Source organism: Amblyraja radiata, chromosome 3, assembly GCF_010909765.2.
Source record: "Amblyraja radiata isolate CabotCenter1 chromosome 3, sAmbRad1.1.pri, whole genome shotgun sequence".
In the NCBI taxonomy this organism is placed as follows: Eukaryota; Metazoa; Chordata; class Chondrichthyes; order Rajiformes; family Rajidae; genus Amblyraja; species Amblyraja radiata.
Genome location: NC_045958.1, coordinates 11,851,204 through 11,878,969, shown reverse-complemented (window position 1 = coordinate 11,878,969; position 27,766 = coordinate 11,851,204). Strand labels below are relative to the sequence as shown.

The 27,766-nt window shown below is 41.0% G+C and overlaps 1 protein-coding gene across 1 annotated transcript; it reads right to left on the bottom strand.

Annotated features, from left to right (window-relative positions):
• Positions 1-477: 477 nt before the first annotated feature.
• On the bottom strand, positions 478-27,366 carry fam81b (family with sequence similarity 81 member B). Its single transcript, XM_033017296.1, has 9 exons — positions 27,214-27,366; positions 17,171-17,237; positions 14,390-14,639; positions 10,448-10,566; positions 8,169-8,298; positions 7,232-7,338; positions 7,011-7,146; positions 1,796-1,991; positions 478-820 (listed from the first exon to the last, which is right to left on the bottom strand). Exons 2-9 carry the CDS (start codon positions 17,209-17,211, stop codon positions 663-665), a joined length of 1,137 nt encoding a protein of 378 aa, XP_032873187.1. The 5' UTR covers positions 17,212-17,237; positions 27,214-27,366; the 3' UTR covers positions 478-662.
• Positions 27,367-27,766: the final 400 nt, after the last annotated feature.

The window sequence follows — 27,766 nt, the reverse complement described above, 5'->3', positions numbered from 1 at the left end:
AAGCAGTTGTACAGAGCCCTGGGATTTAAGGGTTAATTCCCGGGATGGCGGGACTGTCATATGCTGAGAGAATGAAGCAGCTGGGCTTGTACACTCTGGAGTTTAGAAGGATGAGAGGGAATCTTATTGAAACATATAAGATTGTTCAGGGTTTGAACACGCTGGTGGCAGGAAACATGTTCCCAATGTTGGGGGAGTCCAGAACCAGGGGCCACAGTTTAAGGATAAGGGGTAGGCCATTTAGAACGGAGACGAGGAAACACTTTTTCTCACAGAGAGTTGTGAGTCTGTGGAATTCTCTGCCTCAGAGGGCAGTGGAGGCAGGTTCTCTGGATGCTTTCAAGAGAGAGCTGGATAGGGCTCTTAAAGATAGCGGTCGGGGGATATGGGGAAAAGACAGGAACGGGGTACTGATTGGGTGGGGATGATCAGCCATTATCACATTGAATGGTGGTGCTGGCTCGAATGGCCTACTCCTGCACTATTGTCTATTATCAGAAAGACATTCATTATTTCATTCATTTTAGGGGTACATGATCCATCCAGGTTTGATTATTAATTTTGCAGCATATTTTGCTGTTGGAACCAAGATAAATGCAAAGCTCAAAGCCGACAGGCTGTGCAAATGACATCTGAAAGACTCAAATGGTTTGCTGAAGATATCAATTAGGTCTTACAGAATTTGCTGGATAATTTTTAAGATCATTTATATGCCGTCTGATTTGTTTTAAGTCTTTCTGAACCTTCTCTTTGTCCATTTTTATCTTCTTGTCACTGATTTTATTCAGTGAATTGATTGATTCCTTGATGGATTGAAATCCTAATAAAGAAAAGTTACATTTCAAATATTGAATTAGTTCATTTAAAATGCAATTAAGTTTTCCATAGACATATCTATCTCATGAAAAGTGCTAAAAACAATCTCCAAATTCTTTTATCACCACTACACCTAGACAGGCTCAGTACCCAATACAAGGTCCAGTATGGTCTTTCCTCGATATATTCCATATATTGTTTAAAGAAACCTCTTTGGATGCACCTAACAAATTCTGCCCTGAGTAAGTCCCAGTTAATATTGGGGAAGTTAAAGTCACCTAATGCGACTAAGGTGATTTAGCCAAGGGAACTGAATTTTGGATGTAGAGTACAATGTGTAGCTGCTGATTAATTGCAAATTCATTACATTTTCTCTCATAAATTTCTACCCATATTGTTTTAATATACCTTTTTACTAATTTATTGAAGTAATACCAATTGCATTAAGCATATTTTTTATATTTGAAGCTTGACAAAGTACAGTGCCCTCCATAATGTTTGGGACAAAGATCTATCATTTATTTATTTGCCTCTGTACACCACAATTTGAGATTTGTAATAAACAAACAAGATGAGAGTTTTAGTAATATAATAATAACATATAGATAGATAGATTATGTTGAATTAAAAAGGTTCAGTGAATGACAATTGAGCTATATAAAATCAAAGGTGAACATTACGATAGAGCATGGCACCTCAAGATGTTGGGCACACCCACTACTGTTTCATTTTGTTGCATTTGAGTATGCACAACATTACTAAAAGTGCAAGTTGATAATATCGCAGCAAGGGCATCTCACATTCAGATTAGCCTTGGCAATATTGAAGTACTCTATCTTAACTCTACATCTAAATCTTAAACTCTTGATCACACTTGCTCCTTAAAATGTTAGATTATAAAAATCACCAGAGTTCAACATCTTTCCATTAATCAATTGATGTGGTACCTGACTACGTTTGAATGGAATTACTCACTCACCTTCCCTGTATTCGTCCTTTATGCTCTCCAACTCATGCCAAATATTCTTCTCCACTTTGGCAAGTTTTTCATTCATCTTTGTGTCAGAATATTTCTTTCTGGTTAATTCAGCTTCCAAACTTTGTTTGTCTTCTAATTTTTCTAGTCTCACAGAAATGTGATTAAGTTTCTCCAGTCTTTTCTTCTCTACAAGATCCTATTTAAAAAAAAATAGATTAACTTGCTGTTCATAAAACATGTTTTTCCCCATGTCTGTTCCCAGGTTTTGCTTCCATTCAATACATTGTGGTGAGAACATAGAAAAATATTGCCCATAAATAATTCTGAATAGGAGTTGGTCAGGTTTTTGAGGGTGATGAATATAGAGTTATGGATCATTTCAAAGTATGAGCACAAGCACAGTCAGCCAAAAGGCTGCCTATGCAATACGTTTGCTTGGTTCTAAGTCATCTTTCAAGTTTATTACTCCTTTGTGGTTTTCTTGCATGCTTCTCTGAAAGATATTGCCAGGAAATTACTGAGTGCAACCTAGGAATCACCATCCTGATACAAGCTACTTCCATATGGCAGGCAGTGTGCCTTTTCAGAATGGCAGGCAGTGACTAGTGGGGTACCGCAAGGCTCAGTGCTGGGACCCCAGCTATTTACAATATATATTAATGATCTGGATGAGGGAATTGAATGCAACATCTCCAAGTTTGCGGACGACACGAAGCTGGGGGGGCAGTGTTAGCTGTGAGGAGGATGTTAGGAGGCTGCAAGGTGACTTGGGCAAATGCATGGCAGATGCAGTATAATGTGGATAAATGTGAGGTTATCCACTTCGGTGGCAAAAACAGGAAAGTGGACTATTATCTGAATGGTGGCCGATTAGGAAAAGGCGAGATGCAACGAGACCTGGGTGTCATGGTACACCAGTCATTGAAAGTAGGAATGCAGGTGCAGCAGGCAGTGAAGAAAGCAAATGGTATGTTAGCATTTATAGCAAAAGGATTTGAGTATAAGAGCAGGGAGGTTCTACTGCAGTTGTACAGGGTCTTGGTGAGACCACACCTGGAGTATTGCGTACAGTTTTGGTCTCCCAATCTGAGGAAAGACATTCTTGCCATAGAGGGAGTACAGAGAAGGTTCACCAGATTGATTCCTGGAATGGCAGGACTTTCATATGAAGAAAGAATGGATAGACTCGGCTTGTACACGCTAGAATTCAGAAGATTGAGGGTAGATCTTATAGAAACTTACAAAATTATTAAGGGGTTGGACAGGCTAGATGCAGGAAGATTATTCCCGATGTTGGGGAAGTCCAGAACTAGGGGTCCCAATTTAAGGATAGGAGGGAAGTCTTTTAGGACCGAGATGGGAAAATCATTTTTTTACACAGTGGTGAATCTGTGGAATTCTCTGCCACAGAAGGTAGTTGAGGCCAGTTCATTTGGCTATATTTAAGAGGGAGTTAGATGTGGCCCTTGTGGCTAAAGGGATCAGGGGGTACGGAGAGAAGGCAGGGATGGGATACTGAGTTGGAAGATCAGCCATGATCATATCGAATGGCGGTGCGGCTCGAAGGGACGAATGGCCTACTCCTGCACCTATTTTCTATGTTTCTATAAATAATTTAAAATAGTTGATCAGTTTTTTGAGAATTATGAATATAGAGTTAATGCTCCTGTCCCACTTAGGAAACCTGAACGGAAACCTCTGGGGACTTTGCGCCCCACCCAAGGTTTCCGTGCGGTTCCCGGAGGTTGCAGGTAGTGGAAGCAGGTAGGGAGACTTGACAAAAACCTCCAGGAACCGCACGGAAACCTTGGGTTGGGCACAAAGTCTCCAGAGGTTTCCGTTCAGGTTTCCGAAGTGGGACAGGGGCATTAGGGATAATTTCAAAGAATCAGCACAAGCACAGTCGGCCAAAAGGCTGCTGATGCAATACGTTTGTTTGGTTCTTTCAAGTCATCTTTCAAGTTTCTCTTTAGAGAAACGGCCAAGTCACTTCAATTTCTCGCCGTGTTAAAGAAAAAGAAAGATGCCAGAACTATGTATGTTTTGGTGATAAGCAAATAAGAACTGTACATGCCACACAAACACAGGGGCAATATAAATCCACCAACGGGGGTTCCCCTCTTCTACTATAGATGAGGCTCTCACCAGGGTCTCTTCTATACCCCATGACTCTGCTCTCACTCCTCATCCTCCCCCCCCCCATTCATAACAAGGGCCGAGTTCCTTTGTCCTCACCTTCCACCCTACCAGCCATCACATATAACAAATAATCCTCCGACATTTTCGCCACCTCCAACGTGATCCCACCACTTGCTACATCTTCCCATCTCCTCCCCCATCTGCTTTCCGCCCCCTCCGGATCTCCCTGGTCAATTTGTCCCTTCCCACCCAAACCACCCCCTCTCCGGGCACTTTCCCTTGCAACCGCATGAAATGCTACACTTGTCGCTGTGCCTCCCCCCTTGACTCCATTCAAGGACCCAAGCAGTCTTTCCAGGTGCGACAGAGGTTCACCTGCACCTCCTCCAACCTCATCTATTGCATCCGCTGCTCTAGATGTCAGCTGCTCTACATCGGTGAGACCAAGCGTAGGCTTGGCGATCGCTTCGCCGAACACCTCCGCTCGATTCGCAATAACCAACCTGATCTCCCGGTGGCTCAGCACTTCAACTCCCCCTCCCATTCCGAATCTGACCTTTCTGTCCTGGCCTCTTCCATGGCCAGAGTGAGGTCCACCATAAATTGGAGGAGCAGCCCCTCATATTTCGCTTGGGCAGTTTGCACCCCAGTGGTATGAACATTGACTTCTCTAATTTCAGGTAGTCCCTACTTTCTCCTCCCCTTCTCAGCTCTCCCTCAGCGCACTGGCTCCTTTCTTCCCGCCCCCCTACCCTCACATCAATCTGAAGGGTTTCGACCCGAAACGTTGCCCATTTCCTTTGTTCCATAGATGCTGCCTCACCCGCTGAGTTTCTCCAGCATTTTTGTCTACCTTCACATTCCAAGGTACGATTTGTTATCGTCGAAACAAAGAACTGAAGGGCCTCAACCCAAAATGTCACCTATCCATGTTTTCCAGGGATGCTGCCTGATCTGCTGAGTTACTGCAGGACCTTGTGTCCTTGTATATTTTAACAACACAGTGAAACACACTATTTGCCTTTAATGTTTAAGAAGGAACTGCAGATGCTGGAACATCAAAGGTAGACAAAAATGCTGGATAAACAGCGGGTGAGGCAGCATCTATAGAGTGAAGGAAATCGGCAACGTTTCGGGTCGAACCCCTTCTTCAGACTGGCAACGTTTCGGGTCAAAACCCTTCTTCTTTGCCTTTAATCATGTTTACATACTGTTTTCTCATGATTTCTGTGACCACTTTTCCTTGACACAATCAAATATTGAAGGCTGAGAATTTCTGAGTTGGCAACTAACTCTGGAAGTACATTTCCCACTCTTATGTTTCTGTGTGTTTTTTGTTGCTACTCTATTTCAACCCTCCTACATTGGCTTTATTTTCATCTTAGGCCATCAAACCACCACAATACCTCTACCTCTGCTGTCTTCCATGCTCTGGCTGTCACCAAATTATTCACCATCACCTGTTATTTGGTCCTCATCATGCACATAAATTCGGAAAGACATAAATTAAGCATAGGAGTTGGTCTAGTTAGATTTCACGTTGTCATTTGTAGAAACTAGGAACTGCAGATAAATCAGCAGGTCCGGCAGCATCTCTGGAGAACATGGTGTCTTCCACAACATATGTCAAGCTCATGCAGTGTTACTTTCTTAATCAACTGTCCTCACCCAATTCGATTTTGTTTTCAATACAACATGTAAAGAATTTAATGAATTTCTCGTTCTAACATTGGATCTACTTTGATCAATTTTACCCACTCATTTACCCGAACCTCAAACACAAAAATAAATAGGAGCAGGAGTCTTCTATTCATCCTCTCCTGCTAGATCCACTATTCAATACATTTATGGTGAATCTTTTACATCAGTGGTGTGTTTCTCCACTAACCCCATATCCTTGAATATCTCAACAACTATTAATCCCCATTTCGAATATATTCCATAAGTGAACCTCCACAGCCCACCAAAGAATGACTACTCTGGTGAAATTACATCAGGTATGTCCTCATCGGCAAACCCCTTTTTAAATTCTGAATCCTGGTTCTGGATGCCCCCAGCTGGAGGATTCATCTGTGCATCCATCCTGTTCAACCTCATTAAGAGATGTATAATTAAATGTGCTCATTCTGCTAAACCCTAGAAAATATACACCGAATCTGTTTAACATCTCTGCATACAACAAACCTGCCATCGCAGGAATCCATCTATCAAATATATTCCTTCTTAGGTAGGAGTGCACACTATTCCAGATGTAGCCTCACTGGAGCTCTATATAATTGGAGCAAGATGTCCCTCTAGTACCCCAAACATCTTGGAATAAATCTGCTTCCCAGAAGCTCTTTTGCATCCCCAACAGCACTCTCTCCCTACTCAACTTTCCCAAGCCTTAGATAGGTGACATCTATTTGCTCGTACCTTACATACGAATCTCAAAATCCTTAATACATCAGTCCTCTCTGTCAGTCTCTCTTTTATCTTCAATAATTCATAAGCATGAGCCTGAGATGCAATGCTAATGTTTTTCCATAATTGTTTGTTTGAGCCACTGCTGTAGAAATGAGACCAATTTGGGCAAAGTTATGAATGACAATCTTTGATTGTGACTGCAGCATATTATCCCTTCGATTGTTTAATTTGTTTAACCACACCATTCTCCTGCATCAGTTATCCTCTAACTAGCTCTCATGGTTCCATTCTACTTAATAAAAACACAGTAATGGCTTTTCACTGGCACAATCATTTTTGGATGCCTCTATCTTTGTCTCCTACATATTAATCTTCCATGCTATCCTCCTATTCTTCATAAGCGCCCTCGAAAAGTGCTGTCCTACATTTGAATCCTGTTCATTCATATCTCCCTTGAAATGGCCTTCATTGATTCTCTGTACCAGTAAAATACACAAAAATCCCTTTGTGGTACCGGTCCAACTTCACTATAAAACGCCTACATTGATGCTGCCTGTTCTATAATAATGAAAAGATTTTGTAGCCTTTAGATTTGTTACATTCTTCATAAGCATTCTGACAAGATGGCATACATCAACAAATGTTTCTACGTGAATAGAAATTCAACTACAGTTTTCTCTTGCATGAGATGTAATAAGTGATCCACGCGCTGTCCTTGTTCATTCTGTGTTTTATCCAGTTTATGCTCTGTCCATTCCTGCTGGTGCTGCATCTGCGCATGTACTTCAGTCAGTGCAGCATTAATCCTGTAACATGGTTGTTCAGACATTACTGACATTGAAATTCATAACATTCAAAATAGTACACATTTTTTGGTGAATAAACTTTTACTTGAAATCTAGAATCTGAAGTTCATGTTGTTGCTCTCCTCTTACAGTCTTGAGTTTTGTACTTTGTTCAGATTTAGAGTTGTCTACTTTCATCTGTAGTTGCATCACCTGTTGGACAATCGATGACAAATGATCATTTCCATCCTCCTGGAAAATCTTTCTGATTAGTATATTTTTCTTAAAAGTTTATTTGTTTGACACATTCCTTCTATTTGGAGGAAAGTTCAAAATGTAATTTTGATATTGTAAAAGAGGAAATCAGAAAGTATGTGTGCGTTCCCTTCATACATAACGTTTAACAAAATATGAAACAGCACAGTGACACTGAGTACTAATGCAATGGTTTCCTTACAGATCCCAAAGACATATTGACACAGAGAGTGGTGAATCTGTGGAACTCTCTGCCACAGAAGGTAGTTGAGGCCAGTTCATTGGCTATATTTAAGAGGGAGTTAGATGTGGCCCTTGTGGCTAAATGGATCAGGGGGTATGGAGAGAAGGCAGGTATGGGATACTGAGTTGGATGATCAGCCGTGATCATATTGAACGGCGGTGCAGGCTCGAAGGGCCGAATGGCCTACTCCTGCACCTATTTTCTATGTTTCTATATGCGAGTTGGATGCTTCTACAGACACAATGCGTGGTCCCATTTCATTCTATGTTTCTATGTTTATTGGTAAATTAATTATCCCTAATTTACGTTGATGTCCTAAACACAGCATATTGAGAGAGAAAGGATTACAGGGAGAAGAGCGTAGTGTTAGTTTAATGTATATTGACTCGATGGGGTAAATAGCCTCTTATGGTTGTAAAGGGGAAGCAATAATACAGAACAAAAAACATGTTTTCCTTTTTTCTTATTTGTATTCAAGAGAGCGAATAAAATTTATATCAAGAAGTCTATTCAAATAATTTAATGTGACTGATTTTTGACTAACCTTTGCTTCAAATTCTTTCATCTGAAATTTGAGAGAAGTCTTAGTATCCTGAATTTCTTTCTTTGCTTTCTGTATATCACAACTGATTGCATTAACATCACCAGCAAGCTTGGAGATACTGGCATCACACCTTATAATGGAAAATAATAACTAGCATCAAACAGACAGGTAATCGGGCAAATATCCTACAGGATTGCTGACCTGCATAATCAATGTTCCTTTGTGCTCTGCATTTGAGCGATAGTTTACCTTCTGTAAATGTACCCCTAATCTTAAGGAGGCAGAAGAGAATTTGGGAGCAAATATTATAGTCAGAGCAAGATTAGCCGACAGTTTGGGCAGTGCACTGCAAAGAGAGGGTAGACCAATGGTTTAAACTGCATTTATTTCAATACTAAAAGCATAACACATCCAGGTGTGTATTGGCTTGGGGACTTGTTCATCGCCATGGCAGAAAAATGGCAGAGAGAAGGGCAGGACTGGCAGCTTAATGTTCCAGGGTATAATTGCTGAGGCATGGTAGACAGGCAAATCAGAGTGGATCGTGGAGGTTGACTTTCTTCAGGACGTATCTACAGTGCTGTGTGAGGATATTCTTGGGGGATTGTCTACTGAGGCTCGATGTGTGGAACTTTGAAACGGAAACAGATTATCGCTTTGAAGAGTGCATTATAGCCCCCCCCACCACACCCCTCTCCCAAATAGGAATTAGAGGAACAGATGTGTCAGGAGATAGCTGTAAAAATAATAGGGTCGTCATTGTGGGAGATTTCAACTTTCCTTATCTTAACTGGATCAACAACAGCGCAAAGAGCTTGAACAGAATGGAATTTATTAAATGGGGCCAAGAAAGCAGAGACTCAATATACAGAGAGTCCGACTAAAGAGGCCGCAACCTTGGGCTAGTGACTGACATGTCAGTGAGGGAGCACTTTGAATGAATGAATACGTTTCTTGGCCAAGTATTCACATACAAGGAATTTGCCTTGGTGCTCCGCCCGCAAGTGACAACATGACATACAGTTAGGAATGACAAATAAAACATTAAACATTAATAATAAATAGTTTTTACTGACCAGGGAAGCTATGGAATTGAGGCATACAAGTTGTGATGTCTGAGATCATACACTAATTACTAAAGCACATCGAGGAGAATAAATCCCCAGGGCCTGACCTTGGTGGGAAGCTCTGGATGAAATTGGGGAAGCCCTTGCAGAGAATCCAGATGAAGTTCCTGAAGATTGGTGAAGGGGGGATCTTATAGAAACTTACACAATTCTTAAAAAGTTGGACAGGCTAGATGCAGGAAGATTGTTCCCGATGTTGGGGAAGTCCAGAACAAGGGGTCACAGTTTAAGGATAAGGGGGAAATCTTTTAGGACCGAGATGAGGAAAACATTTTTCACACAGAGTGGTGAATCTCTGGAATTTTAGGTAGTTGAGGTCAGTTCATTGGCTATACTTAAGAGGGAGTTAGATGTGGCCCTTGTGGCTAAAGGGATCAGGGGGTATGGAGAGAAGGCAGGTACAGGATACTGAGTTGGATGATCAGCCATGATCATATTGAATGGCGGTGCAGGCTCAAAGGGCCGAATGGCCTACTCCTGCACCTATTTTCTATGTTTCTAGCCCAGAATACCAACCCGGTTGGTATGGACAATATGGGCCAAAATATCTGTTCTCTGTGTAGAGCATCATGACTCTGTAATGGTGATTGTTGGATGGGAAGAACATTATTGCACTTGTTTTGTTTCAAATCTTATGGATCTCTTATCATGTATGAAAAATAATAATACAAATAAACCTTCAAATGTAAAGATTATAAAATGATTCTAGTGAACATGCTGCCAGTAGGATTTTACACCCATGATACTACTTGATTTCATTGTGTTGTAATCATCATTAAAGATACTATTGAAATAACTGAGGGACAACATTGGATGCAAAACAGAGGCATTTAGTGCCAAATACATTGCTTATTTAGATTGTTTCATTCACCAATGGGCTGTATAGCAGATGGCTGGTGCAATCCTGTACATTTTGCACCACCAGTCTTGACTAATTTCACCACCACATATGTATAAGCTAGGAAATTACTGAAACGGTTCTACGAGTACCCTCACGGAATTGTTTTCACAGTTGTAAAATCCTTGTAAATCAAGGGTAATTATAAATAAATAAGAATAAACCGCAATGCATTATTTTTTGTTACGTCAGGTAGAATGTTTCTGCTTCATCTTTGCACGTTACCCTGCCATTCGTTGCTCCATTTCAAGTACCTGGCAACTCTTCCACGCAGGTCCCCAATACCAGCCAAATGCTTATGATCCAGACTTAGAACAGCATAGTTAGTTCCTGCAGTCACACTATCTCTTGTTTTAATCTGTTGTTCGAGGATCTAGGGAAAAAAGTAAATCACACAATTTACTGTGCTTAACATACTTAAAATAATAAATTGACACCTCCAAACTTCTTATTGAGGATCTAAATGTTACAGCCAGGGGTATTTTTATTGTTTGATCCCATGTCAGTAGTTGGCCAGCACAGTGTAGCAATGGGCAATTCTTTATTGTGCCTCATTGCTTCAAAGACAGACGTTTGGCCTCTCTGTGTTGAAACATAGAAACATAGAAATTATGTGCAGGAGTAGGCCATTCGGCCCTTCGAGCCTGCACCGCCATTCAATATGATCATGGCTGATCATCCAACTCAGTATCCCGTACCTGCCTTCTCTCCATACCCTCTGATCCCCTTAGCCACAAGGGCCACATCTAACTCCCTCTTAAATATAGCCAATGAACTGGCCTCGACTACCCTCTGTGGCAGAGAGTTCCAGAGATTCACCACTCTCTGTGTGAAAAAAGTTCTTCTCATCTCGGTTTTAAAGGATTTCCCCTCTATCCTTAAGCTGTGACCCCTTGTCCTGGACTTCCCCAACATCGGGATCAATCTTCCTGCATCTAGCCTGTCCAACCCCTTAAGAATTTTGTAAGTTTCTATAAGATCCCCTCTCAATCTCCTAAATTCTAGAGAGTATAAACCAAGTCTATCCAGTCTTTCTTCATAAGACAGTCCTGACATCCCAGGAATCAGTCTGGTGAACCTTCTCTGCACTCCCTCTATGGCAATAATGTCCTTCCTCAGATTTGGAGACCAAAACTGTACGCAATACTCCAGGTGTGGTCTCACCAAGACCCTGTACAACTGCAGTAGAACCTCCCTGCTCCTATACTCAAATCCTTTAGTTTACAGATTTTCCCTGTCATTTCCCCTCTGGTAACCAACCAGCCAGCCCAAAGATATACTGGTAGATAGGTTAAACAGTACTGCAAATTGTTCATGGGTGAACGGATATTTGGAGGGGTGGGGTGGGGTGGGAGGAGGGGAGGAATAATGATGGGAATATGAGAGGATATGCGATTTGGATGCTTCTACAGCCAAAATGCGTGGTCTCATTTCATTTGGCCTCATGATTCAAACTTCTCTGGACAAAACATGTAAATGTTTAAAACACCTGCATTTAAATGTACCAGCAGTCACTGCACCTATCCACAATGTCTCCTGTGATGCTGGATCTCTCTGAATAAACTTTCAAAATAATGAGTTGAAATTGTTTCAGACATTTCTATTCTGTGGGATTCATCGATTTGGAAGAAGCCAGAATTACTCCAACAATTTCATGAATGCACTTGCATCAAATGTTTGGAAGTACACAAAATTAGATTATTAAATGTCCAAGCTAAAAATGCATTCTGAATACACCATTTATTCTCCCAAATGCACAATTTCTCTGTTATTTAAACCCCTTCTACCAGGAGACAAGAAAATTAAATTAAATAGGAGACACAAGGAACTGCAGATGCTAGAATCTTGAGCAAAGCACAAAGTGTTGGAAGAACTCAGCATGTCAGGCAGCATCTGTGGGGGGAATGGACAAATCATGTTTCGGGTTAGGACCCTTTTTTTGGACTGATTGGAGGAGGAGGAGAAAGCTGGAAAAGAAAGGTGGGGACTGGGCAAAACCTGGCAAATGAAATTAAATGCCACACAACAGGATAGAGGGATAAACTAACACACCTCAGAAGGATGGATCTGCTTCCAAAACTCTCATGGTGAAGACATAAATAGAGCAACCAAACAAAATGCAAGTTCATGGTCTTCTGAGAATCCTGCAGCCACTTTATAGAATATAAAACAATCTGTCCAGATAATATAACCTCTGTTGGAGAAAACTGCATTTATTTCAGTGCAAGGGTCTGGGGCATTACAGCCATTACAAAAGCCTGGCTAAGAGTGGGACAGGAAAAGCAGCTTAATGTTCCAAGTATAGGTGCTATAGCCAAGATTGAGGTGGGGATAAAATAGAGAGCTGCTGCTTTATTCATTACTGATTATTTAATAATCCGAGATGGGGGATCAGCCAGTGGGGTCATGCGGGTGGAAATAAGAAATAAAAAGGGGGTGAAACCTTGTTGCAATTGTACTGTAGGCCACCAAACAGTCAATGAGAATTCGAGGAACAAAGATGCCAAGAGATTGCAGGCAACTGCAAGACTAATATGCATGTTATTGTTGGGGATTTTAACTTTCCTAATGTTGACATGGGTTGCATTGTGCCAAGGGCTAAGGTGGGATGGAATTTGTCAAGTGTTTTCAGGCAATAAATAGAGGGAACGACAAGGGAGTGGAAAAAACTGGACTAGAAAACAGGGCAGGCCAAGTGACTAAGGTGTCGGTGGCAAGCACTTTGGGACCTGCTACCATAGTTCTATTAGGTTTTAAATTGAGCCAACGAATCGTAGAGTAATAAAAGGAAATAAGCTCTTCGGCCCATCATGTCCATGCCAACCAAGATGCCCCATTCTATGCTAGTCCCATCAGCCCACATTTGGCCCACATCCATCTAAACCTTTCTTATCCATGTACCTGTTCAATTGTCTATTTGTTTTATACTTATGAAAAAGGACATGGTTCGTACACAAGTTAACCTAAATTGGGGCAAGAAGAATTTTGATGGTATTGGACAAGAACTTGAAAAAGTTGATTGGAGTATGTGGCTTGCGGCAAAGGGGGCATCTGGAAAGTGGGAAACTTTTAAAAGTGTCATAATGTTGTGTTTTATTTTTATTGGTGTGCTGCAATGGCAACTCAAATTTCACTACACCACCTGGTGTATGCGACAAGAAATGTCCTTTGTCCTTGTCCTAATGAGAGATCAAGGTATCCTTGTTCCTGTTAGAGAGAAGGACAAAGCAGGTAAAAAAAAAAGGGAACCCTAGATAACGAGAGGAATTGATGCTCTGGTCAAGGAAAAGGAGGAGGCATTGGTCAGGAATATGCAGCTTGGAACAGGTTTCTCCCGAGAGGATCATAGGGGATTGAGCATTCTTAAAAAGGAAATTAGGAGAAAACTAAGGGGGCATGAGGTTGCTCTGGCAGATAAGATTAAGTAGAATCCTAAGAGATGTTATGTATATTAAGGGAGAAAAAGTAATTTGAAAGAAAATAAGAGTCCTTCGGGAATCAAAATGGTCATTAGGAGATAGGCGAGGTCTTCAGTTAATATTTCTCCTGTTTTTACGGCTGAGAAAAACATAAAGACTAGGAAATTTGGTAAAGTTAATGAAAATGGCTTGAGGACAGTCCATATTACAGTCAAGAAGATGCTGGACATGCTAAGATGAATGAAGTTAATTCTGTTAATTAAGTTAAGGTCTGAAGAAGGGTTTCGGCCCGAAACGTTGCCTATTTCCTTCGCTCCATAGATGCTGCTGCACCCGCTGAGTTTCTCCAGTATTTTTGTGTACCTAAGTTAATTAAATATCTTGAGTCTGATATAGAAGGATTCAGGTTTGATATAGAAGCATCCAAGACATATCAAGACAGGTATATCTGTGAAAAGCTAGAAGAGAAATTGCAAAAGTCCTGGCTGATCATCGATAGATGCAGGTGACTGAAGACTGGAAGACTGAAGGATAGCTATTTAAGAAGGATGGCACAAAAAATCTGGGACGAGGAAGTATTTGAAGCAGGTAAAATAACAACATTTAAAAGACATTTAGACATGCACATGGATAGGAAATACGAGCCAAACGCAAGCAAATAGAACTAGCTAATGAATTGCCATAGGTCGAAGGGCTCGTTTCCATGCTGTATGATTCTATGACACAAATTAAATCTATAATACTCAATATTGATGACCCTCAAAAGAAATAAAGTACCTCCATGTCAGTGCTGAGTTGTTTGAGGATACTGGTTATAACTTGAATGTGGTTTTCTAACAGCTGTTGGGATGCTCTTTCTATTGTGAGGTTGCCTTGGTTTCCCCTCAAATAAGTAATGAAGTCGTCTTTTATCCGAAAAGCCTGTTCTAGAAGTGTTGCGGTGGTTTTCTCCTGGTTGGATAAACGATCATCCATAATTTGCACATGGCTTCTCGCAACTAACGGAGCTGGCAAAACGATGTAATCTCTAAATAAGAAGAAAAGCATCAATTGATTTTTACTTTTCAAGTTACTATTACAGGCATGCCTAAGAATATATGAATGTATCTATTATGGACCTGTTGCAACAGAACATCAATTGCAGTGGATCAAGACTGCCCGAGAGGCTAAATTGTGCCATGATTAGTCTCTCAAAACACCTCATGTTGGTCATTGTCAGAACCACTGGACGTTAGCCATTAAGACACACTACTTTGTTTTTTCTTTGACATTGAGATGATAGTGGTTGGCTTAATGCAGGTGGCCACCTCAGAATTAATTAGGGAGAGGATAAAAATGTCCATGATTACTGTAGCTAGTTGGTCTGTGCAGGTCCTGAGGACAAGGCTGGAGACACCATCTGAGCCAGTTGCTTCCTGCCGGTTCACTCTTAGAATGGCTGATCTGATGTTTGAGATGGTGATCTTGAATACATGTCACTCAAGGATGTCGGGGCAGGTGACATCATTCCACTGACCATCTGAGTCCTTGAATGTGGACCAGTCCACTGACTCAAAGCAGTCATGTAGGAGCTCATGGGTCCTCAGACCAGCATTGTACGACTTTCCGTACTGAGTCCTCATGCTTCAGATTCTGTTTGTTAGCTGGGAGTACCAGAACAGCCTGGCGGTCAGATTTTCTAAAATGCGGGTAGGGTTGGAGCTGTAGGCCTCTTTGACGGATTTGTTGCAATGGTCGAGGATGTTTGGGCCTTTGGTGGGACAGATACGTTGATAATTTTTTGGTAGCGTGGTCTTAACCTGGTTGAAGTTCCTGCTTATTATGAACAAGGCCTCAGGGTACTTCACTTCAAGGCTATTTGTAACCGTGTATAATACTGTGTCCAGTACAAATGTCATGTCAGATGCAGAGGGACATATACTGTAATAATAATAATAATGGATGGGATTTATATAGCGCCTTTCTAATACTCAAGGCGTTTTACATCGCAGATGTAGTCAGATAGGTGAATTGAATTCCACTGCAATTCGCCGACAGCCACAACTGCTCCACAGCAGGCACCATATCTGTGGCTTTACACCTGAAACATTCAGATAACGATGTATCAGACTCCTATTGGGACGACAGATGGCACAATGGGCTAAGTGTTCGGCTGGCAACCGGAAGGTAGCCGGTTCGAATCCCGCTTGGAGTGCATACTGTCGTTGTGTCCTTGGGCAAGACACTTCACCCACATTTGCCTGTGTGTGAATGTGTGTGAGTGATTGGTGGTGATCGGAGGGGCCGTAGGCGCAGATTGGCAACCACGCTTCCGTCAGTCTGCCCCAGGACAGCTGTGGCTACAGAAGTAGCTTACCACCACCGAGTGTGACTGAGGAGTGAATGAATAATGCGATGTAAAGCGCCTTGAGTATTAGAAAGGGGCTATATAAATCCCATCCATTATTATTATTATTTATTGACTACATCTCTGCCTTCAATACCATCATTCCAACCACAACATCGGCGACATCTACTCCAGGCTGGGCTGGGCCTCTGACGCTGGGCTGGACTGGTTCTCCGACACTGGGCTGGACTGAGTCTCCGACTCTGGGCTGGGCTGATTCTCCCACGCTGGGCTGGGCTAGGCAGGGTCTTCATTGCTGGGTTGGGCAGGGTCTGCGACACTGGGCTAGTTTATTATTGTCATGTGTATAGTGCAGGTAGTGGAAATCTTTTTTGTTGCTATCCAGTCCACAGAAAGACTATACATGATTACAATCAAGCCATCCAGTGTACAGATACAGGATAAAGTGAATAATGTACAGCGCAAGATAAACTCCAGTAAAGTCAGATTAAAGATAGTTCGAGGGTCTCCAATAAGGTGGATGCTGGGTCAGAACTGCTCACTAGTTGGTGATAGGATAGTTCAGTTGCCTGAGAACGGCTGGGAAGAAACAGTCCCTGAATGTGGAGATATGCTTTTTAACACTTCTATACCTCTTGCTTGATGGGAGAGGAGAAGAAGGAGTGCCTTGGATGAGACTCATCCTTGATGATGTCAGTGGCCTTGCGGAGACAGCGTGAAGTGAAGATGTAGTCAATGGAAGGGAGTTTGGTTTGCATAATGGTCTAAGCTACATCCACCCCCTTCTTCATTTGGGGGAAGGGAAATTAGTTATGACATCAGAAGCCAATCATTATTTCAGAATTTCCTATGGCAGTTCCCAACCCTTTCAAACACAACTGCTTCATCATCAATGGTGAGGCAAGACAAGAAGTGCAAGGAGTACATGGCAAGGAGTGCAATTGTTCACTAATGTTCCGCAGTGTTCAATAACTTTTGCAAGCACATCATAAAATAACTTTTCAAGTCAACAGTGACAACTCAATAATATTTAGGGTCAGGCTGGAAATTGGCCATATCTCAGACAATGACCATCTCCAAAGATCACATCCATTGCCATCAATGATTGCTACCCCATATTATCCGTATGACAAGCTGGTCATTCTAATGTATCCTTATTAATTGAGGCAACACATCATATCCCAGTATAAAACAATATTCTTGGCACTTACCTCTCTGGAACCTGAACCTGCAGCAGGTTTTCTCTGGACATTTTTGTTCCGATTACTCCCCAGCCCTCTGAAAAGATCAAAAATAGGACATGATTGTAAATATCATGAAACAATAAAGTATTTTAAGATATAATAGCTGCTTTGTCATCCAATGTTTTACTTAATAGGATTGTACTAATTCTCATTTAATGTTTAACTTAGTATTCCATCCCTTAAGACAGTATTTTTGCAAAAATAGGGAAGATTGAAGCATAACTAGTTACTCAAAAGTGATCACCATCTTCAATATGTGTAGGAAGAACTGCAGATGCTGGTTTAAATTGAAGGTAGACAAAATGCTGGAGTGACTCAGCGGGACAGGCAGCATCTCTGGAGAGAAGGAATGGGTGACGTTTCGGGTCGAGACCCTTCTTCAGACTCTGTTGCCCATCCTGCTTTGATATTGTGACAGGCACACAGGGAGTTAAACACACACGCACTCCCAGGAAGGAGGGAGGGGAACATGCACTGGATAACCAAATTTAATAAAAACCTATCTTATCAGCCTGGCATTGAATGGGTAGCAAATGCTTTAGACGTGCTCTTCAAACAAATGAACAGGGCACTTGTGTAGGAAAGAACTGCAAATCGAAGATAGACACAAAATGCTGGAGTAACTCAGCGGGGCAGGCAGCATCTCTGAAGAGTAGGAATGGGTGACGTTTCGGGTCGAGACCCTTCTTCAGTCGAAACGTCACCCATCTCCAATATGTCAGGTTATTGTGAACAATGGATGTGTCATGTGAGAATGCACATAGTGTTACAATGATGATCGGTTCAAGCCACCCACACAATGAACAACAGACATTTATCTCAATATCATTATTATAGCTGACAGTTCAATTGCCACTCTTGCAAATTAGGGGATGGAGAGGAGGTTGGCAATGAGGCATTTTTATCTCTAATTTTACTGTCTACGACAACAGTTTGTGTTGTTTCAACCAGCTTAGTTTTGCTAATGACAGTAAACCTTGGTTTGCACATTTGACAAATTACATATTATTCATTATTTTAATCAGGAAAATTGTTAGTTTTCACATCAGAAACTATGTATTGTTCAGTTGTTGTGTGCTGGATGCATGTCTTATTTAGTTTAGCTTATTATTGTCATGTGTATAGTGCAGGTAGTGGAAATCTGTTTTGTTGCGTGCTATCCAGTCCACAGAAAGACTATACATGATTACAATCAAGCCATTCACAGTGTACAGATACAGGATAAAGTGAATAATGTACAGCGCAAGATAAACTCCAGTAAAATCAGATTAAAGATAGTTTGAGGGTCTCCAATATGGTGGATGCTAGGTCAGAACCTCTCACTAGTTGGCGATAGGACAGTTCAGTTGCCTGAGAACTAGGCTGTGGGCCGAGGAGCTTTATTCTGCAGTTTCGTGACCCAAGTCACCAAACTACATGAAACTTTCACATATTGTGTAAAGAAAATCATATAAATCACCCCTGAAACTCGTCATGAACAAGACTTGCACATTTTTATTAAATTAGAGAAAAAACGGAAAAATCTCGGGTAATTTTTAGTCCAATCAAAGCACGTTTAACATTGAGTTGTCTGCCAGTTGGCCAATCACGCACTTTGCTTCAGGCTAGCACACAAAATGGCTGAGGGGGCTTCACTGATGCCTGTTTTACTGGAGATTCCGATTTGTTGTTCTGTGGAATACATGTCGTGGAAACTTGCAACAGGGTAATTGAATTTAGTGAGAAAAGCATTAAAAAGGCTGAAGAATGTGCTGCTAAGTGGATGGAAGTGGAAGAAAGCCTTGAAAGCAAAGTCGCTGCTGAGGTGCTGGAACACAAAGAAGACAGCCAGGAATCAACTCTAACTGAAAGGTAAGATCTAAAGACTGAATTTATGAAAATCTATCTGTATGCACTTTAATTAATTTAATTGCACCCTTTTATAATGTGAATAAATTCACTCATTCACTTACTCCATTCATTCATTCATTCATTCATTCATTCATTCATTCATTCATTCACTCATGAAGTTGAGGGCCTAAACTATATATTTCCATAACACAGTCACTAATGCCAGCTTGTTGTAGAGTAATAAGTCTTTAACAGCTAATCTCGGAGCTGCCTGCGATAACTTACCGGGAAAAAGTGCTCTGACCGCGGTGCCTAGGTATAGTGAAGCCGCGGTCTCAATTAATAAGCAGCCGATTCGCGAACGTGGAGCCGTGGATCATCTCGCGGGCGGGTGGGGGGGGGGGGAGGCTGTACATAGTGCCGTCTGTAGCGGCCGTTTTCAGGCCCAGACCACGGGAGAAAAACGGAGGGATATCGATCGCACTTTATAGGCTTCCACTGCAGTGAGAAATGGTCAGAAATGGTTGATGTTTCTGTAGAAATGAATTGGTGATATGTAAACTTGAACTAGTTTTTCTATGGTAGTAACCTATTGTTATTCTCATTAACATTCTTCTTGGTTTCTTGGTCCTCCAAAATATTCCAAATGGAATTTAAACTGGATGTGGAATTTTATTAAGATTAATTAACATTATTTATTAACAATTATTAATTAATTTATTAATTATTATTACTTAACAAAATTGATTACCATTAAGAAGAGGTTGACATTTTATGAATTGAAGTCCATGCAGAATTAATGACTATGAGATTTTTTTCTGCAGCCTCTACTTAAACTTGAAATAACTTATCAATTGTAGTAAATTACAGTGTAAGTGTCATTGACATTAAATAGAGGTTGACACTTTATGAATTGAAGTCCATGCAGACCTAGGTACTATGAGATGTTTCTTTCTCTAGCTATTCTGCACCCTCTGCTCCTGCACTTGAACTTGAAGTCTTATCTATGGCAGTAAATTACAGTGTCAGTCTCATTAACATTAAGAAGAGATTGACATTTTATGAATTGAAGTCCATGCAGACCTAAGTAATATGAGATTTTTTTTTCCTGCAGCTTCTGCCCCTCCACTCTTCAGAGCCTGTCCACACAAAAGTGTTTTGTGTGGACATTCACTGTGCTTTAAGGAACACTAATTTGATAAATTGCAGACTTGCATCTACCTGGACATGCATACATGTTTAATTTCCTCATTGATATGTCGATATTGTCTTACATAATATAAAACATGAAAAGATGTAAAATACACCCTGACACATATTATCTTCTATTATTAGGAGGCAGCAGTGTATTCCGGGTTATCATGCAGAGTGCTATCGTCACTTCTGCAACATAACAACAATAAATCGAGCGATAGCAAAGTCTAGAATGAAGAAAGGTAATGATAGGACTCAAACAACAAATCTTTTTACTTATGGTCATATGATGTTACTTTGAAAAATGATAAGATATATTTGAGGATGTTGATTTATTTTACTTTTCATTCTTTTTCTGTTTTCTTTTTCCTCTTTCAATTGAGTTCAAGACGCTGAAAAGCCTGAAGCAGGTGAATCACCTCAAGAGGCAGTTCCTGAATGTGAAGCAGATGAGCCGGCCCCAAAGACTGCTTCGATCCATGACAAGTCATAGTCAACAAACAGCAACTGTCGAGCACACTGACCGCAGGCATGTCCTACCAGCGCATTGCATCATTTGTAAATGTTCAAAGTACACAAAAGAAATAAATTGTGGAAAAAAATGATGATATAAAGTTTTATTTTAATGTGGATCGTTTCACTGTTTATTTGGTCAAATTATTTAAACAATGAGTGAATTACTTATGATAATGGCGTGCCGGTGAATGACTGCGACAATCCACCCACCGATCCACACATACATACATACGCACATCCACACACACACATCCATCCATACGCACACTTCCATGCATGCAAACACACACATACATGCACACACAAATCCGCACACACACACATCCATTCACACGCAGACATACATGTACACATCCAAACATACATGCACACATACATCCATCCACACGTACATACACACTTACATCCACAGATACATGTTTAAAAAGCATACACAGACACACACACTCAAACAATGCAACACTTTTAGGGTTCTTTTAAGTTAAAGGTAATAGCCCTCATTTGCAAAGGCACCATCCATTCACACGCAGACATACGTCAAGTCAAGTCAAGTCAGGTTTATTTGTCACATACACATACGAGATGTGCAGTGAAATGAAAGTGGCAATGCTCGCGGACTTTTGTGCTAAAAGACAAACAACCAAACAACCAAACAAACTATAAACTATAAACTATAAATATCCATGTACACATACAAACATACATGCACACATACATCCATCCACACGTACATACACACTTACATCCACAGATACATGTTTAAAAGGTATACACAGACACACACACAAACTAGAGATAAACAATGCAACACTTTTAGGGTTCTTTTAGGTTAAAGGTAATAGCCCTCAGGGGGGGGGGGTCTATAACATAAATATAAGCTCATTGTAGCTTAAAATGAATATTCATCGAGTAAACATCAGAGCATTTGATTCTTGGCCAGGGTGTGACATTTACATCAGAAATAAGACAGGTATCTTACAGGTCTGGCACTGCCCCAGTCCCACTATGGCCGTTACCCCCACTCTGCACACTGGCAGTCAGTGGGGTTCAGTAAAGGGAGGAACCCACAAGGACTGCCCTAACCCATTAGGGGCTATGACAGAAATATTTCAAATGTCATTAGAAACGGGAATAGTGCCGGAGGATTGGCGTACTGCGCATGTTGTTCCATTGTTTAAAAAGGGGTCTTAGAGTAAACCTAGCAATTATAGACCTGTTAGTTTGACGTCAGTGGTGGGCAAATTAATGGAAAGGATACTTAGAGATAATATATATAAGCATCTGGATAAACAAGGTCTGATTAGGAACAGTCAACATGGATTTGTGCCTGGAAGGTCATGTTTGACTAATCTTCTTGAATTCTTTGAAGAGGTTACTCAGGAAATTGATGAGGGTAAAGCAGTGGATGTTGTATATATGGACTTCAGTAAGGCCTTTGACAAGGTTCCTCACGGAAGGTTGGTTAAGAAGGTTCAATGGTTGGGTATTAATGGTGGAGTAGCAAGATGGATTCAACAGTGGCTGAATGGGAGATGCCAGAGAGTAATGGTGGATGATTGTTTGTCAGGTTGGAGGCCAGTGACTAGTGGGGTGCCACAGGGATCTGTGTTGGGTCCACTGTTGTTTGTCATGTACATCAATGATCTGGATGATGGTGTGGTAAATTGGATTAGTAAGTATGCAGATGATACTAAGATAGGTGAGGTTGTGAATAGAATAGAATAGAATAGAATAGAATAGAATAGTTTCTTTATTGTAATTGTAACATGAACCATGTACAACGAAATTTTAAAATGTCAGCCAGTCAGTGCACCATTCAAACATTTCTAAAAACTAACGATACATACATAGCGCAGGAGGTGTGGCAGCAGAGAGGTGTGGTGTTGCGGAGCTCTCGTCCAGACACAAAAGTGAGGGAATTTAAACATCTTTTTGGACTTCGGAGGAGGCACAGCGGAACCTTTAACATCTTGGAGTATCGCTGCGACGCTGCAGAGATTTATTTTAAAAGTTTCTGCTTGTTTTGGGACTGCGAGCAGTCTTATCAACTAACTGCCGAGCTCCCACAACTGTGGCTGGCAACCTGCCATGAAACTAGCGCACCAAAAGAGGGGAGAAAATCTTTCTGGACTTTGACACCTGCATCCAGAACAGCCCCCCCCCCCCGCCCCCCCCTTACTGCCTCGCCGGTGCTGACCGGGCCGGTCTGGCTTTTGTGTGGTGTGGGAGGAATTCCAAACCTGCACCGTCTCGACATCTTCTGTGGCAAAAATCCAAGATGGCAGCACACGTCTCCTCCTGTCTCTAACTGTGTCTGTTTGTTTTACAAATATGATTTCAAGGAATGTTCAACCTAACCAAGTCCCTGGCTCTGCTGAGTCTGCTGTTAATTTTAATACCCCTGCTGAATTTGAATCTGACTGTGACTCTATTTATATGTTCTCTGTTGTTTTTTTTAAAAATTATTGTCTGTAACTGTGGAACTGTGCTGCTGCCTGTCTTGGCCAGGACTCTCTTGTAAAAGAGATTTTTAATCTCAATGAGACTTATCCTGGTAAAATAAAGGTTAAATAAAATAAAATAAAATAAATAAAGGTAAAATATTAAAAAAAGATAAACAACTTAAATAAATATGATGAAAATAGCACGCATAAACACCCAACCCTACATCCTTCTGTCGATTTCACAGTGTACCACAGTCCCTTAGTATGTATCGCCCCTACGTTCCTTGGCGGCTACATTTAGTGCCTTTATAGCAGTGGGGTAAAAACTGTTTTTAAGTCTGTTTGTCCTTGTCCTTGTAGATCTGTACCGTCTGCCTGACGGCAACAGTTCAAACAGGGAGTGTACGGGGTGGAAAATGTCCTTTATAATACTCTGGGATTTTTTGATGCAGTGGATAATGAAGTATATTTTCAAAGTCTACAGAGAGATTTATGCCAGTTGGAAGAGTGGGCTGAAAGATGGCAGATGGAGTTTAATGCTGATAAGTGTGAGGTGCTACATCTTGGCAGGACAAATCAAAATAGGACGTACATGGTAAATGGTAGGGAATTGAAGAATGTAGGTGAACAGAGGGATCTGGGAATAACTGTGCACAGTTCCCTGAAAGTAGAATCTCATGTAGATAGGGTGGTAAAGAAAGCTTTTGGTGTACTGGCCTTTATAAATCAGAGCATTGAGTATAGAAGTTGGGATGTAATGTTAAAATTGTACAAGGCATTGGTGAGGCCAATTCTGGAGTATGATGTACAATTTTGGTCGCCTAATTATAGGAAGGATGTCAAAAAAATAGTGAGAGTACAGAGGAGATTTACTAGAATGTTGCCTGGGTTTCAGCAACTAAGTTACAGAGAAAGGTTGAACATGTTAGGGCTTTATTCTTTGGAGCGCAGAAGGTTAAGGGGGGACTTTATAGAGATCTTTAAAATGATGAGAGGGATAGACAGAGTTGACATGGATAAGCTTTTCCCACTGTGAGTAGGGAAGATTCAAACAAGGGGACATGACTTGAGAATTAAGGGACAGAAGTTTAGGGGTAACATGAGGGGGAACTTCTTTACTCAGAGAGTGGTGGCTGTGTGGAATGAGCTTCCAGTGAAGGTGGTGGAGGCATGTTCGTTTTTATCATTTAAAAATAAATTGGATAGTTATATGGACGGGAAAGGAATGGAGGGTTATGGTCTGAGCGCAGGTATATGGGACTAGGGGAGAATACGTGTTCGGCACGGACTAGAAGGGTCGAGATGGCCTGATTCCGTGCTGTAATTGTTATATAGTTATATGGTTATATTAATTAGGCTGGTTCAGGAGCAGGACCACTGCGACAGTGTCATTAAAAAAACACACTCACAATTATATTAATCATATTATTTTTATATAATATAATTATACTTAATTATATATGATTACATTCATATTTACAGGTTACATATATATATACATAGGTATAATAATATATAGTTTAAATGGACTGCAACACGGAAATAGGCTGCCCATGGTGTAATACGGGCATTGGCCACTAGATGGTGCTTATTTTCCCGATCTCATTTTCTAAATAGTTTAATTAATTCATGTGTAACGTTTGGCAATGACGAGTTATGGCATCCTTCACAATTATATTTCATTTAAATCTGTGGAAAATTTAATGTAGTTTGGTGACGGGTCACGAAAACTGATTTCTAGACACATTTCTGATGCTCGGTCCACAGGGAAGAAACTGTCCCTGAATGTGGAAATATGCTTTTTAACACTCCTATACTTCTTGCTTGATGGGAGAGGAGAGAAGAAGGAGTGCCTTGGATGAGACTTATCCTTGATTATGTCAGTGGCCTTGTGTGAAGTGTAGATGTAGTCAATGGAAGGGAGTTTGGTTTGCATAATGGTCTAAGCTACATCCACAATTCTCTGCAATTTCTTACGATCTTGGATGGAGCTGTTCCGAAACCATGCCATAATGCATCCCGATAAAATGACTTCTACAGCATCGGTAGATGTTGGTGAGAGTTGTTGGGGTTGCCGAACTTCCTAAGCCTTCTACGGAAGTAGAGGCGCTGGTGTGCTTTCTTGGCCATTACTTCGATATGGCTGGTCCAGGGCAAATTACTGGCGATATTCACTCCTAGGAACTTAAAGCTTTCAACCATATCCCTCTTCACCGCCATCAATGTATGTGTACTGCTTTGCTTTGAGACCGTATTGCAGAGGAATTTGAGAGATTAATGCCCCTGCTCCACTTAGGAAACCTGAACGGAAACCTCTGGAGACTTTGCGCCCCACCCAAGGTTTCCTTGCGGTTCCCGGAGGTTGCAGGTGGTTGCCGGAGGTTGTAGATAGTGGAAGCAGGTAGGGAGACTGACAAAAACCTCCGGGAACCGCACGGAAACCTTGGGTGGGACGCAAAGTCTACAGAGATTTTCGTTCAGGTTTCCTAAGTGGGACAGGGGCATAACTAACTGAAAGGATTCACACAAATGCTGGGGACAGTCAGCAGGCCAGTTAGCATTTGTAGAAAGGGAAATAATTAATGTTTCAGATCTGATTAAACATTTGCTGTTTTCTTTCCACAGATGCTGCAATAAGGTGTTTCCAATATTTTGTTTTAGTTCATTCTCAAAGCATCAAGCATTATTTTTGTAATTTCACAAATGAATCATAATCATGCCTCATCATCAGTTCAGAATGTGGAAAATCACCTCATCATGTTAGAAATACTATGGAGGGATTGCTTTTGGTAGATAGCTTTTAGTTTGGGCAGTGGCATCTTTAATCTAGGAATACTGAAGATTACCTTCTGGTAAACTCTGCAGGATAAGTAAATAAGTAATGAGCCACTCTCTTTGTAACTATCTCCAGATACAATACTAGCTATCTCAATATACCCCTACAACAATACAACTGAGTAACTTTGGGTGCTGAGTGATATGTATGGTTATTTTTAAGGCAGAGATAGATAGATTCTTGAGTAGTACAGGTGTCAGAGATTATGGGGAGAAGGCAGGAGAATGGGGTTAGGAGAGAGAGATGGATCAGCCATGATTGTATCGTGGAGTAGACTTGATGGGCCGAATGAGCTAATTCTACTCCTATTCCTTATGACATGTACATTCACAGACATTTGAGAAAGGGACAGTGTTGGAATGGGTGAACATCTTAAATAATTCTTATTTATTGGTGGCTTCTCAGTCAGTAGATTCTGAGATGCAGTTTGAAACCGAAAATCTGCAATCTCAACCCTCTAGAAACCTTTCTGTACTGAGTGCTGAACACAGTTTTACCTGGACCATTTCAATAGCTGAATGTACGCCCTGGATACTAGTGCATCAAGGACTGGATGAGAAATGACTACCTATGTTGTTTGTTCGTGAGTGACAGTATTAATAAATCTCCACTACCTGCCCTTACACCATGACGGAGCAATTGCACAGTAAGGAACTGGAATAACAAATGGATTCAGTAAGAAAGACTGGCTTCTATTCCTAAAAGCAACAGTGAACCAGAATTTGTTTTAACGTCAGCCCAGGCATGATTGATGTGTTTTAACTAATGTTCTTGGCTTCCCCGCTTAACAAAAATCAATAAATGCACCTCCATGAACCCCACATCCTCGCATCTTCATCAAAACACAAATCCAATTTTCAACAAAATTACTGAGTCCTCGAGAGAATCACTCAGATTGAGTTTTTAACGCCAGTCAGCATTTCAAGTCAGACTGACCAATCCATTCTTGCTACTTTTGGTGGGGGGTTTTCGAAACAAAATTCTTCGTGTGAGAACAGATATAAGAAATCCCAGCCGACGGGTCAAATTGCGTTTATATGTGGAAATTGTGAAAAGAACATAAATGCAGAGGAAATATACAACAGAAGGAGTGCTTTGTAATTTACTAAACATGTTGTGCCAGGCCAACTGTTCGAATCAAACCCCGTTTTTTTTCCCTGTAAGTTTTATTCATTCACAAATAGACTCACGCGTGTTTAGGTCGCTTGGGTTCCAGGGACTTTCCTTGTGTTGGGCAGCGCTTCAATGCCGCGAACCGAAGAGCGGGTAAAATTCATTATTTTACATCTATTTGTAAGTAAAAAGGGAGAAAACACCAGACAGTCGTTAGCCTCGGTCTCTAAAACAAACCGGGTCTACTTCCGGGAAGTCTGTGTAGATGTGAAGATGACTTTGTTTACTGCCGTTACTAAGTTACTGCAGGAGGGTCAGCGCTCAGCGTGTGTACGACCAGATAAAACAAAATAACTCATTTGCAACAATTATCATTAAACACAAACATTAAAGTGAATATTTAACATACTTTTGCCTGCCATAGTTTTTTTTTATCGCGTGCCTCAGAATTAATCGTGACAAATCCACTTAAATATATAAATAACTAGTAAAGTGGATTTAAACTGCCTATATATTTTTTTAAAAAAGCTCAAAAAAACAAACCGCTGGACGAATCAAAGGCTCAGGCAGCATCAGCGGAGGGAAATGGACAGATGACATTTCGGGTCAAACCCCTTCCACACGAATTCA